Source organism: Punica granatum, chromosome 3 (genome assembly GCF_007655135.1).
Source record: "Punica granatum isolate Tunisia-2019 chromosome 3, ASM765513v2, whole genome shotgun sequence".
NCBI lineage: Eukaryota > Viridiplantae > Streptophyta > Magnoliopsida > Myrtales > Lythraceae > Punica > Punica granatum.
Genome location: NC_045129.1, coordinates 39,926,078 through 39,944,871, shown reverse-complemented (window position 1 = coordinate 39,944,871; position 18,794 = coordinate 39,926,078). Strand labels below are relative to the sequence as shown.

Here is an 18,794-nt window from a genome sequence, read left to right as displayed (position 1 = left end):
TTGACACTAACGCTGTTAGTAGTTCTTGGCATCCGACGTGCCATATGAGCATTTGACGTGGCAAATACTATTATAAGAAAATTCATTTCTTAAATTTTAATTAATTGTAAAATCAAATAAATTCATTGCATTCGAGGGAACTAGGTTGGTTCAGGAGAGGCGGCGACTTCGCTGCCAACACCACCCCACAACTGAGTCCACCAACGGGCTCGAGGCAGGCTCAGAACCCATCGGTGAGCATAGTCAAGGGGTGGGGTCGCCGGCGAGGGCAACCCCACCCCCGAAACAGTCAAAAAAATATACAAACAAAACAAAATAGAAAAATAATTATCACATCAGGCTCTTCTTGGAGATTTCTTTGTTTGGGAATGAAGTAATTTTTTTCACTCTACTTCACTTATCTTCAATTTAACAATATAATTATTACTTTTTTTCACTTTTTCTTCAATTTTTTTTATTTTAACAACTATTCAATTCAATTTTTAATATTAATATTCATTATTTTTTTCACAATTCAACAATACAACCATTACTTTCTCTCAACTATTCATTACTTTTTTCTCATAATTCAACAATATAATCATTACAACCCCAAATAAATATAATTATTTATACTTGGAACGAAATGGAGTTTAACTCCGCTCCATTCCCAAGCAAAGCCGAGTCACGGTGATTATTGGTTCCTATTCTTGGGCAGTTGATGCTCTCCTCCATCTCCATCCTTCCCTCTAGAAGCCCATCCCCCACCTCTAACATATCCATCCCTTCTTCCTGCACATTAATTAGGCTTAAGCAAATACATACACATGCCTTTTTTCAAGGTACTAAAACCCTACAATCAAAGTTGAAGAGGGGAGAGAGATAGAGCTCCGACAAGGACCTAAGGAGGCAGGACGGCGCGACGAAAGGTCCGAAGAGAGCTTTGACGAGATGATGGCTCGTCGAGGGGGTGTGGTCGCTCAGGGGAGGCGCCCTCGCTCCTGCAGCGGAGAGGAATAGGGGAGATAGAGAGAAGAGGGGAGAGAGAAAGGATTGGATCGACGCCGAACCACATCCAAGTGAAGTTTCGCCACTTCATGGAGCAGTCCAAGCTTACTGGTTAGTTAGTCTCAATCTCAAACTCAAGATTTCATGGTCTAGGCAAAGGAGAGGAGAGAAAGGGTAGGGGAGAGGAAGAGGAGGAGAGATTTTTTTTTTATTTCATTTTGTTTTTATTTTTGTTTATTTTATTTTAATTAAAATCTTTAAAAATAATTTTTTTTATTGTATTGTTTTAGCCGCATTGGATGTTTCTATAATAGGCCATATGCCATGTTAGGGACCACTAACGACGTCAGTGTCAAATTGATGGAATGCAATTGATTGCCACATATTGGAAGATTTTGTGTTCAATTGTTACCAAAAAAAGTTTTGTACCACAGTTTTACATCCATAAAAAGTTTTATACCACCCAAGCTTTTTACCCATTCTAATTATAATGTAATTAAAAGAATTGAATTATGATAAATTGTGTGATAAATTAATAAATCTTAAATTGCTAATTTCTTTTTGGAAAGAAACGTACAGTTGAGAGAGAAGAGAAGAGTAGGGGGTAGCAATATTTGTCGTATCATGTTTAAACAGATCGTGTCTAAACGGGTTCGTGTTAAAAAACTCTAAACCCGAACATGTCAAGGTTTTCAAACATGAACATGACACGTTTAATTACGGGTTGACACGAATACGACACGTCTAACCCATTTAACTAAGTGTGTCTAAATGTGTATGTATACTTATATACACGATATAACACTATTACCTTTAAGTATTATACCTACATGATATGATACTATTAACTTTAATTACATATTACTACATGATTGACATGATAAAAGCACTATAAACGGGTGATTTATATAAACAAATTTAGATGATTTTAGTGTACTTTCTTCTATAAATTGATACAATATGTGAAACAAATTTATTACCACAATAACGCATAATACAAATAGGTCTAACCGTGTCTAAACGGGTTACAATGGTTGAATACGTTTAAACACGTTTATTTATCATCTCTAAACAAGTTTGACCTATTTAGACACTAAATACATTTAGTTTTAACCCAAACCTGCTTAACTATGTATCGCATTTATGTCGTGTTATCGTGTCGTATCGAATACTGTTGGCCCTAAAGAAGAGGATGGGGAAAAAATAGGAGAGTGAGAAAATGAGGTTAGTAGGTAGATTTTTAAGTAATTTTACCACTTTATTCTCAAATTAATGACTTTTATCAATCAAAACATATTTAATAATAGTAATTTGGAAAATAAATGGTGAGACAAAAAAGGTCACCTCTCTCTTATATTATAGTATAGGTATAAAATGGGGGCACCATAGTCTATTCAAATTTTTAAAGTTTTTATTCAAATTAGGTGCAATCCCAGACATTGTACGAGTGTGGAAAATTAATAAAATTTAATTTACATGATATTAATGAAAATTTCTTATTACTTATGGAGACAAATATTTTTAATACTTTTTTAATATTTAATTTGTTAATTGTGTAAAATTGTATATTTTTCTAGAAAACACAAGTTCGTTCGCAACTTGTAAAAAATCTTGTAAAAAGTCTCTTATTTCTCAATATAATAATTAAAGTTTGATAACACATTGATCGATTAATTCAAGTATGATTATAATTTCGTTAATGATATTATTATCTTAGTCGAAGATTGTAAAATTTGGGTAATGTGGCATATTTTTTTAATTTTTTAATTCAAATTCTCAATTTGGGGGATTGAAGGTCGAAGAATTCAACAAAATAAAAAGAAAATAAATCCATCATTTCTTTTTCTCAATAAAATAATAATGTCAAATAAGAGATTTAATTTCCGTTTAGTGTCTTTTCCCTGCATCTTACAGATGCGAAAGCGGGAGGAGATTTTCATTTCAAACTGAGTTCCCTCTTCCTCTCTCACTCTCGCCCACCGTCTTTCCTCCTTACAACTTTGCATTCCTATCTCCGAGGAATTTTTCAATCAAGTCAAGGACCTCCATTGCTGTTTTGTCTTTTCTAAACTTGTTGTACTCGTGTTGTACTAGTGTTCATTTATGCCATACTTCGAAAAACAAACTCTTCAAACATAAGGTTGCATTATGTAGTTTAGTCGGCTGTATCAAGTAGTTTAGTCGGCTGCATCATGTAGTTTAGTACACAAAGCAACTAACAGTACGCACATGCAGTCGACTGTATAAAGAGTTTATAAATAGAAGTACGATACAAATGAATTAAAGTACGATATGTCCATAAAAAAAACAAAATAGAGCTAGAGATCCGTGACTTGACTAAAAGTTTTCCAATCTCTGGGCGGATTCAATTGTGTATTCATTCCAAAATGTGTACTGCCATGTATATTCCAGCTGATTTCACCACATTTAATCGAATAATATTAAATAATATAATATAATTAAATGCTTTAATAAAAAATTATCCACCGAAAATGAAAAAGAATGCTATATGAGTATTTTACTTTAACCTCGAGTTTGGCTCACAGAAATGGAATTGAGAAGGGTTAGAATTAAGATCCTAATGACATTTTTTTATGTTTGGTTGAATGGAATAGAAAAATTGAAATTTAATATCTTTATTCTGTTGACCTGAATAGATACAGAATATGATTTTAGTAATGATTAAAAGACCAAAATACCCTTATTAATATTTCTATATGGAAAAAGTTAAAATCAAATTGACACGGTCAAACCGTCGTGAGATCAGAAGAAATCAAAGATGGAACCGGTAGTCTCTCTGCCACCGGTCTCTCTCTCTCTCTCTGTCTCGTTGCCGGTAGTTTATAACCAAACACTATAAAACACAATGTAAAGTTTGGATTTTACATCATGTCTTTACTAAATCTCAGTTCTATTGAGAAAGGGGTCTCACTGCAGTGGTCTAAATGCCGACTTGGGATCAAGGGTTCAATCATCACTAATGAAACTTATGTGCCATTTTATTTAGTTTAACTTCTTATCTTTGTACCGAGTCCATGGATCTTCTTATAACAGGGAAAAAAAATCTCAATTCTATATCTTATACGTGAGAAAAATAATAAGCTGAACTTCGAGTGATTAAAAAAATTGTGAGCCTCGTAAACTAAAGTTGAAGCTAATAGTATCCAAGTAATTTTTTTTTTCGGTATGTATCCTTATATCTGAAAAGTCCAACAAGGCCTGACTAATCCAGTTTGAGTCAGGTCACATGATCTGAGATAGCAAATAATTTCTTTAGAGGCCGGTTGCATGTTTTATTATTTATTATAGTATCTTCTTAAATAGGGATCAGATTGCAATTATATTCTATTATATTATGCTGTGTCCTATAGCAACCTAAAAATTACTATTTTATCGACGGAAGACACTTGGAATCAATCCCTGGTCATAATTAAAGAGAAGATAACTTGAAATACAGTACCACCAGCATGAGTGGTCTAGTGGTTAAGCTTCAAGCGCTCTACTTAAACATTACGAGTTCGAATCACGTAGATCTCAGCTCGCCACTATACGTCGGTGTATTAATTGAAAAGAATAATAAAAGATAACTTAATTTTATCCTTTTGGGTGTATTAATGTTATCCAAGAACAAATTTTTAAAACTAATATTTTTTCACAAGGTCAATTTTTAATACAACATAACACCATACAAATATTGACAATGTTAAAGGCCAAACATGTCTATTATTTTGCTAAGGTAGACGTGAGTTCTTCAATTTTAAAAACATGAGTTTTTCAATTTGTTTCACATTTTATAACTTATACAGTAACGTACTAATTTCAATTTGTCATTTTTAATAAGAACTATTTCATAATCTGTATGATCAAAGTTATTATTTAATCTTATAATAATATTAAAGAAAATATAAATTATAATGATATATATTAATATACATTAATGTTTAACATACTATATTATAAAATTCTTTAAATTTTTTTTATCAAATTCTATCCCTTGCAGCACAGGGTTTCACGACTAATATATATATGAAAGTAAGGACGAGGTGGGTCCAACCAAATGGCCTTAAAAAACTCGATTTTCAAATGGAATTTTCTCCGTCCTTTGAGTTTTTAAAATTTTAAATTATTTTTGATTATAAAATTATCAACAAAATCTTCTAAAATTATTTTCAATTATAATAGTTCATTTTAGAAAAAACTGAAAATACCAAAAAAAATTTAGATACTATGGTGATCTCCAATTGAATGCAATATGATCAAATTATTTTTTATTATAAAATCTTTTGAAATTATCAAAAAATCTGATTATATTTTTTATAGATTCTTTGTGGAACATTACGAATAGCACACCCTGATATGTTCAGTCAACTAAGGTGTTCTTTTGAATTTAGCTTGAAAAAGTTTCATGTTGAGTTTTATTTTTTATCGTTCTTTCTTTTTCTGATATATGTGACTTCCACATATTATAGATAATTTTCCTTTTATTTTCATTATTTATTTCAACTTTTTATACGAATTTAGTTTAATTTTGTTCAGTTATTAGTGTAGATGTAAGAGGCAAAATATAATTCTATATGTGACAAGTTAAGCAATGCAATTTTTCTTTCAAATTTTTTTCATAATTTCTTTTTAAACTGGTGAAACTATCTCGTGCAATTCACGAGCTCCACAACCAATAGTAATAATTATGCAGAGCTCTACAACTTACTCATCGACAAACTGCAGAAGATAATCATGCATAGCATGTTCTCGTTCTCCACATCACATACTCGCTCAAGGCTTTTCACAAATCTTAACTCAAGAGGAGACCCTCGGAGGTTAATAAAGAAATGGGAAAAAGACGAAAACCTCCTTATACTTTGGGATTGGGACAAATTGCACATAGTTCTTTCGTTTGGGACAAATCGCACCATGTTCTTTGCTCCGTCAGACATAAGGGGTCGCGGCGTCAAATTATTTTTCATTTTCAATCCTCAATCTTTAACCTTTTAATCATTTTGATTCTAAATCTTTTTCTTTTATGATTCATATCCTAAACTTTCTTTTTTGTTTCATTTTAATCCAAAATGATTAAAAGATTAAAGATTGAGGACCGAAAATGAAAATTAATTTGACGCCGTAACCCTCTATGTCTGACGGAGCAAAGAACATGGTGCGATTTATCTCAAACGAAAGAACAAGGTGCAATTTACCCTAACCCCAAAGCACAAGGGGGGTTTTTGTCTTTTTCCTTAAAGAAATTTAATACATAATACACAAAGCAACTCAAAGGGTGATCACAGACCGGCCAAATTACAGGGACGGCCAAATCACTGATTAAAGAGTATTAACTTTGACTCCAAATCTCCCTCCTCAGATCATAGACGGGGTAAAACCTTCCATTATTGTGCTAGTGCGCAAACCTTCAATTATTGTGCGTAAAACCTTCTATCATAGACAAGGAAAGCCTACTAAAATTTGCTTCTCCATAAAGGCTGTAGTGAGCAAACCGGCACATGCAGGAGGGGTTCAATAAGCTACTGAAGTGCGCCTATATTGCTTGTTATTATGCCCTAAGAAGGCATGGCGGAGCTTGCAATAACTGCTCCTGTAATGCTCCAACGAGAAACACAGCTGTCTGATGGCTTCTCGCTTCTCTTCTGCTCCTTCCAAAATCGCAAGCCTCTGCTTTTCAACCTCTCCCTCCAGTTCCTCCACCCTCGAACTCAACTCTTCAGCCAATCCATCAGCCCTGTTAGAAGCTGCAATGAGCTCTGCACATTCCCCTTGCAATCGGTGCATCTGCTCATTAATTTGGGCAATCTGATAGTCCTTAGAGCAAACATCTGTTTTCAGCGCAACAACCTCATCACTAAGTCCAGCCATTTCCAATTGCATTGCTTCGAAGCTTCGCATCAAATCTAGTATGTGCTGATCTCTATCAATAATGTCTGCCTTTAATTGCTGGATCTCAGTGTTAAGTCTTTCTTCCACTCGCAACATCTCAGCCTTCACCTTCCTGATTTCCTCCTCCATTGAACGGCCACGCGATTCCCACTCTCTGAGATGTTCCTCCATGCAAGCACATTCCTCCATCAATCTAGCTATTTCAGCCTTAATCTCAGCCTTCTCAGGAAATATCTTCTCCTCAGCATCGGATACTGCTGTCTTAAGTTCCCTGATCTCATGATCCCGGTCTGATAAGCTGCTTTTCAACCTTGCAAGTCTTTCCTGAAGCTTGGTGACCTCTCTCCTCTCCGCGCTGAACTTCGCTTTCCATCCAGCAGCATCTTTCTGAGCCAACTCAAGGTGGTCCGATATTTTGTGATTCTTTCCCTGTGATCTGCCACTTTCGATTTCCTTTTTCAGGCTATCAATCTCACTCGTAGAATCCTGAAGCTTTTCCTTTAACTTCTTCAGCTCTTCCACTAGAGGCACATCCGACTGTCCATCCAGCAAATTAGCAGAAAGAGCTTCAGATTCATACTTTTGGAGCTTAAACTTCAACTTTGAGATCTCTTCCTCCGAAAGATGCACCTTCTCCCTTGCAATTCTGAGCTCCTCCTCATATTTAACATTGAAAGTTGAAGAATCTTGAAAAGTGCTACCATTCTTGATCACATCCTTCCAGTAAGCATCCGAAGCCTCTTCATGCTGAACTTGAAGAAGCTTCTCTTTCGTGTCAAGGAGCTCATTTTCCAGTTCAAATACTCTCACTTGCAATGCTTGATCACCGCCATTCCCTGATATAACCGAGTAGTTGTTGACAGAGGAAGCATCACAGTCAGGATCTGAATCAGTGAGGGAAGACGATTCATCTGCTTCCCTGTGGAAGTTATCTGACGAGCTGCCACCAGCACCAAGGAAAAAGTCAAAACCAGCAGCTTGCTGCCCAGATTTACGCCGGGCTAGCCTCAAGTCAGGGGAAGGAAGTGACGATGGGGTTTCATAACCAAGTTCAGATATGCCCGACCCCTGGGATTGGAGATCTGAAGGGATATTCTTCCGCAATTCAACAGTAAGATGATCATATCGTTCAGCTAGGGACCTGTACATGCGATAGAATTCCTCAACATGGGAGATAAGCTCGGGCCTTTTCCTGTAGTACATCTCTGCCTTCTTCGCGAAAGAATCCCCATCGTCCACTATCAGCTTCAACATCCTCTTCACACTTTGGTCCATCTCTGGCATCACAAGACATTGGGTCATCCTCTTTTTCTCAGCATTTGACCTTCTCATGCATCAGCTCCAGAAAAAACAAATACAGATGAATTCGCTTTCATAAATCCCAGGCAAAGGGTAGATGAATTGCCAAGAGTCCATTCGGAGTCCGAAAATCAGACATAGACCTTGTTCACACATTTAAAATCCGACGGACCAGACTTTTCACTGGAGAAAAATGGGGACATGCCGGAATCTTGGTCCCTGATCCAAACTTTAACATGTATGTGCTGGATAGCTCCTACCTAACACCAACAAAGGCCGTCTATCAGAGAGGGCCTTTCATTCTAAATTATGTTACCCATTCCTAATGGAATTTCTTCCATAGGACGTTGGTGAAAATTTTCCACCTCTACTGACACAGAAAATTTATTACGAATTCCATTATTTGCAGCTAAAATTAAAAAAAAAAAAAAATCAGCTTGGTTAGAGATCTCAGCTCCTTAACTAGCTCACCCCTCTAATGTGCTAATACAAGAACAATATGACAAGACCCTGATTCACATATGAATGAGCTCCAGCGGTGGAATTTGTATCATTCAGAGCTACATATACATATAGTCTTCAAATATTCAGTATGATTCTACAAGATATGCATCTATGCACTCATTTGTACCAAAAATAGGATGACCTCAAAACGAGAAGATTTGGATAAAAAGAGGTTTCATTAGCAGGGGAGGTTATCTATGACCCATCACGAAGAAAAGTGATTTTTTCGTCTGCTTACCCTCCAGATTCTCAGCAAGCCATCTCGAGTTCTTGGGATTGATGTGACTATCCCACCACCAGGAATGTGACTTCCGCGATTCCAGTCTCTTCATATTCCTCTATTTCCAATTATCAACCAACCTAGAGCGTTTCCAATTGTAGGACGACGACCATTTATAAGGAGCTGGAATCGATGCACCTAGACGTTAAGAAACCAGAGCGAAGTTCAAAAATAGCAACCACAAGAGGATGAAAGGAAGAATCCGAGGAACAGGAAGAGAAAACAAACCGTCCCAAGGAGTGTTTTGAGGTAAACATCAGGATTAACCACAAGACAACAACATCCTTACCCTTCTCTCCTTTCCCTTTTTTTGTGTTTATATATCCTTACCCTAAAATTATCGGCACCGACCGCTTTCACACTCGGACAAAGCTCTGATTATTAGAACCAAAGTTAGTCAACGCGGCCAAGGCACGCACCAAGACCTAGGAATGATCAATGAATTAAAATAGCATCCTACCGAATAAGAAAAGAAAAAAAGGAATAATAGCAAAAAATTAAATAAATAAAATAAAAGGGCAGGAAATTCAAATATCTACGCGGGAGAAGGATCAGGATCAGATGGAGAAAGAAAAAAAATGTTCTTCTGACTTTACAACATGACAAACAGACAACTGTCCGGACGACAGGTCCAGCTGCACCCACGAGCCTCCGTCCTCTGTTTTCTCTCTCCGTTGAAATTTATTTAAATAGAAAAGGAAAAAGAAATATAATAATCTCATATTATTTTGATATAACTACATATAAATATATATTAGTAATTATATATGGTATTTATTGACAGATGGATGGATAGATGCATGACTTAGAAAATCTGGAACCAGGCAGCAAGCTAGGGAGGGGAGTGCAATTACAGTGACTTTCAGTTGCGGTAATTTTTTTGATTGACGACTTCTGGTATTCACACTTATCGCGCACTGCCGTAAGACTTGAGAGAGAGAAGCTGACATTTTCGGGTTTACCTTTGCCTTGGGATCGCAACGATCGGGAAGCGACAAATTGGCCGGCCGATACTGATGGAACGAAGCCAAAAGGCGCCTGACAAGAACGGAGGAGAGAGGAGGAGACTTCCCGTTCTCGGCAATGTCGGAGACTTTTCTTTTTGAGAGAGGGGGAGGGATGGGGAGAGAGATCCAGCGCGGGGGGTGGTGGGGGTTTTTGCTTGATCTTAGGTATGTATGTGTGTGTCACGCACGATTTTTTCCGGCGGCATAGGAATTTAGGCAGGCCGGAAGGAACGGCGAATTCCAATTAATACCCGGACCTTCTAAGCTATGGGCGGTAGGCGGAGGCGCAAGGCAAGCAGAACCGAACGGCGCCGCCGCAGATAAGTGATCAGCCCAGCAATAACAACCAAAAAGATCAAATCAAATCAGAATTGAAGAGATGGACATAGAGATCAAGGAAGAGGAAGAGGAGGAGGCAGCCTCGATGAGCGAAAGGAGGAGAGAAGTAGAACGGGCCTTCTGTTTGGGACTTAATAACCTTGATGATATAATGATAAATGGCCGGCCAGAGGCTTATAGGTTGCCATGGTCAACAAACAATAATCTTCTTCTTGATTACTGCTACGCCTACAGTTTGCTAATAATAAGTGGCTCTTTTGTTATCGGAGAAATGTCAAAAAAAATTATGAACTTTTTTTAAAAAATTTTAAGGTTTTAAGGTTTTATATTTTTTTACATTTTGTCAAAAATTATATTTTCTTTTTATTAAAGAATACACGAACTTTCATTTTTTTTTCGTACCATTTAGCAATCGTCCAAATTTCCATTAGTTTTGTTGACGGTGGGTTTCAAAAGAAAACAAGGTCATGAGCAAAACAATAAGGAACCGTTTTTTGAAAATTTGGGCTTATTTTGAAAACATGATCACGTGCGAAATGAAATTGTTCATTCCGTTTTGAGGTTTTGATCGAATCCTAGAAGACTAATTAAGACCTCTGTGCTATGATCGAATCACACAGAGGGTTCAATAGCTTCTCCAATGAAGATTTAGGGATGGCAGCTATTGAGGCCGTCGCCTTCCTCCCTATCTCCGGTTGCCCGAGCTTCAAATTTTTTTTAATATTTTTGTTGACGTGACTCACCACATCAATCACCAATGACCTTTTGCCACGTGTCATCTATTAACGTCTATTGAATTTTTATATACACTAAAAGCTCAAACCGTCAAGTGTTGGTACCCAATCTTTATATAAACTCATGGTTATTCCTTCTTTTTTTTTTAGTGCGAGATTAGCATCCTCAACACCCTCCATCACATGCAACACCCACCCTCACCTACAACACCCGCCCTCAACTAACCTCGAGCCAGGCTCAAATGAGGAAGACTAACACGAGGCGTTCTTTGGGCTACTCTCGAACATATTAAGCTTGGTGTGGTGTTAGTGCGCATGCAGTCGTGGGTACGCATACATGTAACCTTAACTCTGATACCATATTGAATTTCCATTGTACTTATACGGGCTTGGACTCATTTCCACTTAAAAGTTTAAGCTGATAAATTGTCCATGGTTATTTCTTTATTTTTTCCATGTGAGATTAACATTCTCAACACCTGCCCTTATGTGCAACAGGTGATCTATTTCTGCCTGCACATTGTCACGTGCCCTTAAACATCCACCATCAACAACCGATCTCAAGCCAGGCTCACCTTCCATGCTCGGGGTGAAAGGGATTAACACGAGACACACTTTTGGCTGCTCTCGGTAAGGGTTTTAGAAAAATCTTGAAAAAATCGAACCTACCCTAACCGAAAAAATCGAATTCGAAAAACCTAAAAGTATTTATGGATGATATTCAAGGGCATGAAAAATCTACCCAAAAATAATGGGTACTGGCCGAAAACTCCGACGGTACCCCTACTTGAAAATTCATATATATATATATATATATATATATTTCCACTAAAATGGTTGATATATTGCTCAATTTTTTTAAGAAATAATTAAGTTGTAGTGTTATTGTACATGTTAATTCATTTGTGTGAAAAAAGAAAGGAAAACGTCAAATTTTATTTTTTTTGCTATTCTTGATCATTTTCAAAATTTCTACAATTGTCTCACAATTTTTCCACTTTCGATCCCTGAAGAAACGAAACCATGTGCAAGCGATTTTTCATTCTCCCAAATAGTTTTGAGGCGGTTCTTTTGTTCTAAAGAAAATTAGTCCGAACTAAACAAGAACCGAAATATTTTGAAAAAAACCACTTAAACTCTGATACTATATTAAATTTCTATTGGGCTTATACGGACTCAGATTCGGGCCCGGGCCCATATTCACTTAAAAGCTCAAGCAGTTAAATGATAATGCCCAATTCCTATATAAACCCATGATTATTCCTATATTTATTAGTCAAAAAATACCCTCCTTCTCTCGTTCGTCTCTCTCTAACCTTCTCAACAAATATGGAAATTGGGGCCAAATTGCAATTACTTAAACCTTCAAGGGTATCGCTATAAATATGAAAAATGACCCACCGAGCGAATTAGTCAAAAAGAAGTATTGAATGGTTAAATAGGTCCCAAATTATTTAATCATTCAACACTTTTTTTGACATAAATTTATTAAGTTAAATCAATTTCTTTTCATTTATCAAACTAGCGAAAATCTATTAAGTTCTGAAAATTAATTATTTTGGGCAACCAAACACATACTAGTTTTTTTGCCCTTGCACGGGTTTTAGGTATCGTATACATAATATATATACTTTTATTTATATTAAGCTGTAATAGAAAGGAGTGAAATTTCAACTCTAAAACCGAACAAACCACAATTTTTAGTACATGAATTATTAAGATCTCGTTTGTATTCAAAGACAATTGATTTTAACTTTAACTTTAACTCAACACATTACACAATAAAAATATACATTTCCCAATTCAAAAATTTTAAATTTAACTTTAATTCAACACACTACACAACAAAAATACACGTTTCCCAATTCAAATTTATAATCACATCTCATTTTTCCTTTTCCACAATCAAAATCAAAATCAAAATCAAAATAATTTTAATTCTGAATCCAAACGGCCCCTAAGTGCTTTTTTTGACTCAATAAATTAAGTCAATTTTTTGTATTAAACAAATATAAGTTAAATCCAATTAAGTGGCGATAAACTAATTTAAACACTTAACTGGTATAAACACGCACCACCAAAGTGTACTACAACTATATATGCAGTCCATAAATTGTAGATGGCAAACAAAGCCATAATCCTCTTTAGGAGGAGGAAAAAAAAAAAAAGGGAATGCCGACTTCATTTGCATATTGATAAATCAGAAATACAACAGAGGCCACCCCGCGCATCATCAGGTACAGTACAGGATAAGCTCACAATAATTACAGCTCACCCTCCTATCCACCGGAATGTATCAGTCACTGCCCCCGCAGACCAGGAGGTAAAAGAATGTGCTGGAGGCTATGAACGAGAATGAGCATCAGTAGGCTGCTGTTGTCTATGCTGGGAGGAGGTACGGGGCATATGGAAAGAAGAGGGTGGCACTGCTGCAGCAAGAGCAGCAGAAGCAGGTCGACTCGATAGCAGAGACACCTTGTTAGTTGGGTAAACCTCACTGACCTCTTCAGAAGTCTCGTCCAGGTATATGACATCTTGCATGGTCAGTTGGTGGTATTCAACCACCTCCCGTAGAAAACGATTCTCCCGGGCATACACCGAGTTCTCATGTGCCAATCGCGCCTTCTCTGCCAAAAGCGTCTCCAATTGAAGTCGTATCTGGTCGGTGGAGGCGAAGAAGGAAAACACGTTATTCAGATTCCAAAACTACACACCTCATGTTTGCAACAATGTTAATCTCCTCTATCATGAACTACGACATCCATCCCCTACAGAATTAGATTATGCTCTCAAACTGTGCATGTTTACATAATGGAATAACTTCCACCATGGCCATACCAAATCGTCGTCCTCGGGGCTCTCAAGCTGTCCACGATTCTCCCGAAGCATTTTATTTTCTTCTTCAAGCTGCGCGCAACGCTCCTTTGCAAATGCCAAATCTGCTTTGACAGTCTTCAGCTCCCGAAGAAGAAGCTTTGCTTTTGCAGCCATGGCCATTGCAACCTGCAATGAATGGCAAATTAGCACATCACTTGCTATCAAGACCTGTCGAACCAGATGATGATTATATATATACATATATATTCAAGCTTAAGGAGAGTTCCAAAGGATTTTCTAAAACTTCCTTCTCTCTTCTTTCTTCACAATTTTTTTTTAAAAAAAAGGAAAATTTTGGAAGTTGGAACTCTTCTTAGCTTGGCACTCGAGCATTAGCTTACGTTTCAAGGAATTGATTTGTTTCACTTCAATCAATCTTGACCACATGGTTATTTATTTCTTACTTTTTTATCAGAGTATTTTTTATTTGATCTTACTCTAGCAATCATTACAATAATGTATCACGCTATTGTGAATATCCTAAACTAATATATATATATATATATATATATATACATATATATATCTAAAATGCAAATGATTTGCCTTCAATAAATCTATTTTAAGTCAAATAAATAATAAGATATAATTCAACATGAATTATCCTTAAATAATATGATATAATTCTCCTATTTATTATGAGATCTTGAGAAATATTTGTGAATATTATTTTATAAATAAAAACAAACTTGACAAAATTACAGTAATTTTGAAACTTATGTAATCAGAATGTCAATTCCAAATATAAATGTTTTTAAGTAAAATTATTCAGCGGCAGCCCATTAACTTTTTTTTTTCTAGTGTGTTTCCTAAAAATGCAGTTTGCACAACTATTTCTACCCATTCCCTTTTGAGACAAGCTAATGCTTACTGCAAGACAGCTAGTAAGTTAAAAGTTAATTCTTGTCCCCACATCATCTAATAATTTCAGCACCAGAGCAAAGACTAGTTACTTCTGAAAACAAGTTAGATATGTTGGTCCAGATCAAGCAACAAGTATCACATATATTACCTGCAAATATATGAGCCCAGTGTTGTCACACGCAGATAATTGACAATTGCCGCATTTACACATAAAAAGAATCCAGCTCTTTTATCAAGTTTTTAGCAAATGTACATGCATGAGGATAATGAAATGTCATTATATAGATAGGTCTGCAGTAAAAGTACTCAGATTTGCAGTTTTTGTGTTAACCTCTTGCCTGAGTGCTTAAAAATAAGATAAATAAATAAATAAATAAAGGTAACACAGACTACAAAATTGCCAAAGTTGCCAATTTGGGGCTTTTTAATTGAAAGATGCACTTGGCCCCAAAAAATCTAAAAGATGCACGAAATATAGGTAGAGAAGGTTTGCAGTAAAAGTACTCAGATTCGCAATTTTGTGTTAACCTCTTGCCTGAGTGGTTAAAAATACAAAAGACCCACAAACTACAAAATTGCCAAAGTTGCCACTTTGGGGCTTTTTACCTAAAAGATGCACTTGGCCACAGGGAGAGAGAGAGGGGGTGGGGGGGGGGGGGGGGGAGGTTGGGGTTGGGGGGGTGGGGGTGGAAGAATCTAAAAGATGCACGAAATATAGGTAACGAGAACCCACATAAGCCATCACATGAAAAAGCACTACAAAGTTGCCACCTTACATCGCGGGATGCCTTCAATTGAATTTCCTGTTCACTCTGCTTTTCATCTTCAGTTCGAGATTGTTGAATTGGACAATGCTGGCCATATGTAGGATCATGTTCCTCAAATCTGCTGGGCTTTTTCTTTATGGTCTTGCTTGTATCATGAATTATTTCAGCTGCTCTGTTCTCCACAATAGTAAGGCCCTCCTGAAAAATAAAACCGCTTGTGTCTGTGTGTGTGTGTAATAAATGAGTGAATCTCACCTAATTAACCCAGGTACAGAGCAAATAATTCCTACAATGAAGAAGGGGTGCAAGAAAAAACTGGAGAAAAGAAAAACCAACCTGGGAAAACTTGACTTTTTTCATCTCAAAGGTTCTCAGCAGTTTATAGACTTACACATAACCAAAAAAAAAAATAAAAAGAAAAGAAAAGATCAGTGGCCAAAAAATTTAAACCTGATGGAGCCCATTCAACCTGAACTGAGTTCATAGTTATTAACCTAAGGCCATATAAATCCCACATCAAAGTACGGATTTTCCGAGGTGGGATTGAAGGCCTATATCTTGCACTTAGGTAGTCATACTAGCAAATCCTTACCATGTCCTATCAGCTCAATCATCCATTATATACTACCAATTCTTCAACAATTATGCCGTCCACTTCAAGCCAATCTAGAACTTTAATCCAAAAAGCTATATAAAGATAAAATGGTAATAAGAGGGTGATGTTGTCGAGGTGTAGACTAGGAATTCTCAGTCTTTTGAGAAGCTTGTGGGTGATATCTGACTTCTTTGAGTAGATCAGAAGTAATTGGCTCCTATTTACTGTGTGGGCTTGCCATACCTAAAAAATTAGAAGCAAATAACACCAAGTAAAGCTCTTAAATTATAGTGTGCCAAACAGGAGTAAACAATCCCTCTCGGCCACCCCCACCGTCCCCACTACCAGAAGTCTCCACAGCTGTAAACATCAGTGACATTACCACCTATCCCTAAGCCCCAGTCAAATTTCTAAACATGCATGCATGCATGGACAATGAGTTAACACACAGTTACAGCACATATTTTACAGGTAAACATGAGAGAGCAACCGCACTCTCAAGTCTACATGTTAGAATGCAGGAAGAAAGCAAAAACAAAAATATGTAAATAAATAAATAATAAGTAAGTAAGAAAACATTCTCCAAAAGAACCAAAGTAAATTCAAGGAAAGCAATTCCTCCATAACGTTACCTCCACAACAGTACCAATGGTACCACCAATATAATTAAGAGAGGAAGCAATTGCATCTAGTCCTTTCTGTAAGGCTGGATTCTCCGATCTTCGCCGACTCCGATATGATTGATGAGAATGACCATGCTGCTAATAATATATCAACAATATGTCAGAATTCCAAAGACAGTTCAGAAGTGTCTATGCAAGCTTAATTATGAGAAGGCTTAACATTTGGAGGGGGGGGGGGGTGTGGAGTTTTATATATATATATATAAATATAATATTTAGGTAAGGGGCCTTTTGATAAAACATAATCTGATTTGGTGCGTAATGGTTAGTTAGGGGTTTATAAAAAGTTTGTTAGGGTACAATATAAGGGAGAAACGGAAGGAACCAATAGAGTGAGCAGATAAGAGTCTAGAGCATCAATTAAGTTAAAACCAGTAATTAAATAAATAAGGTCAAATTTAAAATTTACTTAGTCGTTAACTTGGTATTTGAACTAACTGCCTCTTTGGATCTCTTTCTTCCTTTACTCCTCCATCCATTTTGTGCAGCAATTAATCCCAACGCAATTTTATGTGCTTAATGTATTGAGTTTAAAAAAGAAGGGTGTCCTCACTAACCCTGTCCCCTACATTTTTATCCGCCATTTGTGGATTCACCTCCCCCTCTGGAGTCTCCTGTTGATGTGACACATTATTGTCCTCTATAATGGATTTAGCTTTCCTAGCCAAAGCTCCCCAAAATCCATGCTTGGGTTCGGTAGAATGTTTCATTGAATCAGCGTCACTAGACCTAGAATCCTGCATTATAGCAAGCGTCACATAATGGTCAGAACATGTCAATGGTTTAGGGAATTGAAGATTAAGGGGACACCAATGAAATCTCCACGGTGAGAACATCAAAGATATGGCAAATGGTGCAAAAAAATTGCACTATGAGTCCGTCAAGTACGGCAAAAGAGACTAGCATAATCCGTATGGGCAGGCAGGCCGGCAACTACCACTGCTTCGGAGGATATGGATTGAGCCAGTGGTAGCACAAGGCCTTATCAAAAATCAGGATTTGCGGCAAGCACCAGAAACGAGAGGATAAAGGCTCAATCCGTTCTTTAATCGCTCACGAGGATGTTGATCGACATTTGCATTGATTGTTGGTACTGAACAAGAATAATAAGCTATATACTAGAAAAGAAAGAGAAAGAACCTCGAAAGGAGAAGACGACGGAGGAGCGGCGGCGTAAGCGGAGGAAAGTGAAGAGTCCATGCGAGCAGAAGATGCTCTGATCGCTTTGGCTGCCAAGGAAGAAGAAGAAGAAGAAGAAGAAGAAGAGGAAGAAGAAGAAGCTGTTGTTGAAGCTTCATAGTCAGATTCACCAGGTACCGATGCCAATGGCCTCCTCGGGAGTTGCTGCTTCCTCCTATATGCCATCTTTGACCGCCAGACTCTTTATATTAACGATTTGCTTAACCAGTCGCACTTCTTTCTGTCAATGAATCGACAGATCTTGAAGTCGAACAACACAAGAATGAAGTGGCGTAAATAAGAAACCCTAGAAATTGTAATCTGACGGGAAGGGGGTAAGGTAAGATCTTCTAGTCAACGAAGCAATGACACAGCGTTCACCTGAGTTGGGCGGTTTAAGAAGAAGAAAAGATTTGTCCGTACCAAAGATACGATAAGTAAAGTAAATTGCGTAGTCCCTCCCCCTCTTCTTTTCCTTTCCACTTTCGCCCCTTACCCAACATAGCCAAGCCCAGCCCTTTTTTTCTTCTAGCTTCGATCCGAATTGCATTTCAGCATTAACCTCTTCCATAATTCAATATTTATTTTATTCTTTCTTTAAAATCAATCATTGACAATTTAAATAAACGTATTTTCATAAAAATATAAAATCATCTGAAAACTATTTGATTTGTTAGTTGTTCTTATATACGATTTGATGCTTAATAGGGACACCTTTAGTGGAAATAAATTGACAAGGTTTAAAAATAAAAATAAAAAGATATATGTGGACGTTTCTTTATACACTCTCCCT

The 18,794-nt window shown here is 36.8% G+C and overlaps 2 protein-coding genes across 8 annotated transcripts; both read right to left on the bottom strand.

Annotated features, from left to right (window-relative positions):
* Positions 1-6,072: 6,072 nt before the first annotated feature.
* Positions 6,073-10,488, bottom strand: LOC116199746 (protein NETWORKED 4A). 4 transcript variants are annotated; one of them, XM_031530217.1, is made up of 4 exons: positions 9,919-10,488; positions 9,185-9,381; positions 8,915-9,094; positions 6,073-8,150 (listed from the first exon to the last, which is right to left on the bottom strand). In XM_031530217.1, the coding sequence occupies exons 3-4, from the start codon at positions 9,006-9,008 to the stop codon at positions 6,496-6,498; spliced, it is 1,749 nt and encodes a 582-aa protein (XP_031386077.1). In that variant the 5' UTR covers positions 9,009-9,094; positions 9,185-9,381; positions 9,919-10,488; the 3' UTR covers positions 6,073-6,495. The 4 variants fall into 4 exon arrangements, with proteins under 4 accessions (XP_031386077.1, XP_031386078.1, XP_031386079.1 ...); XM_031530218.1 differs by having other exon boundaries at positions 9,287-9,381; XM_031530219.1 differs by lacking the exons at positions 9,185-9,381; positions 9,919-10,488 and having other exon boundaries at positions 6,073-8,432; positions 8,915-9,044.
* A 2,590-nt stretch (positions 10,489-13,078) lies between these two features.
* On the bottom strand, positions 13,079-18,385 carry LOC116200677. Of its 4 annotated transcripts, none has more exons than XM_031531521.1 (6): positions 17,963-18,385; positions 17,380-17,559; positions 16,772-16,900; positions 15,554-15,742; positions 13,875-14,039; positions 13,079-13,694 (listed from the first exon to the last, which is right to left on the bottom strand). In XM_031531521.1, the coding sequence occupies exons 1-6, from the start codon at positions 18,185-18,187 to the stop codon at positions 13,380-13,382; spliced, it is 1,203 nt and encodes a 400-aa protein (XP_031387381.1). In that variant the 5' UTR covers positions 18,188-18,385; the 3' UTR covers positions 13,079-13,379. The 4 variants fall into 4 exon arrangements, with proteins under 4 accessions (XP_031387381.1, XP_031387382.1, XP_031387384.1 ...); XM_031531522.1 differs by having other exon boundaries at positions 16,772-16,897; XM_031531524.1 differs by having other exon boundaries at positions 17,392-17,559.
* Positions 18,386-18,794: the final 409 nt, after the last annotated feature.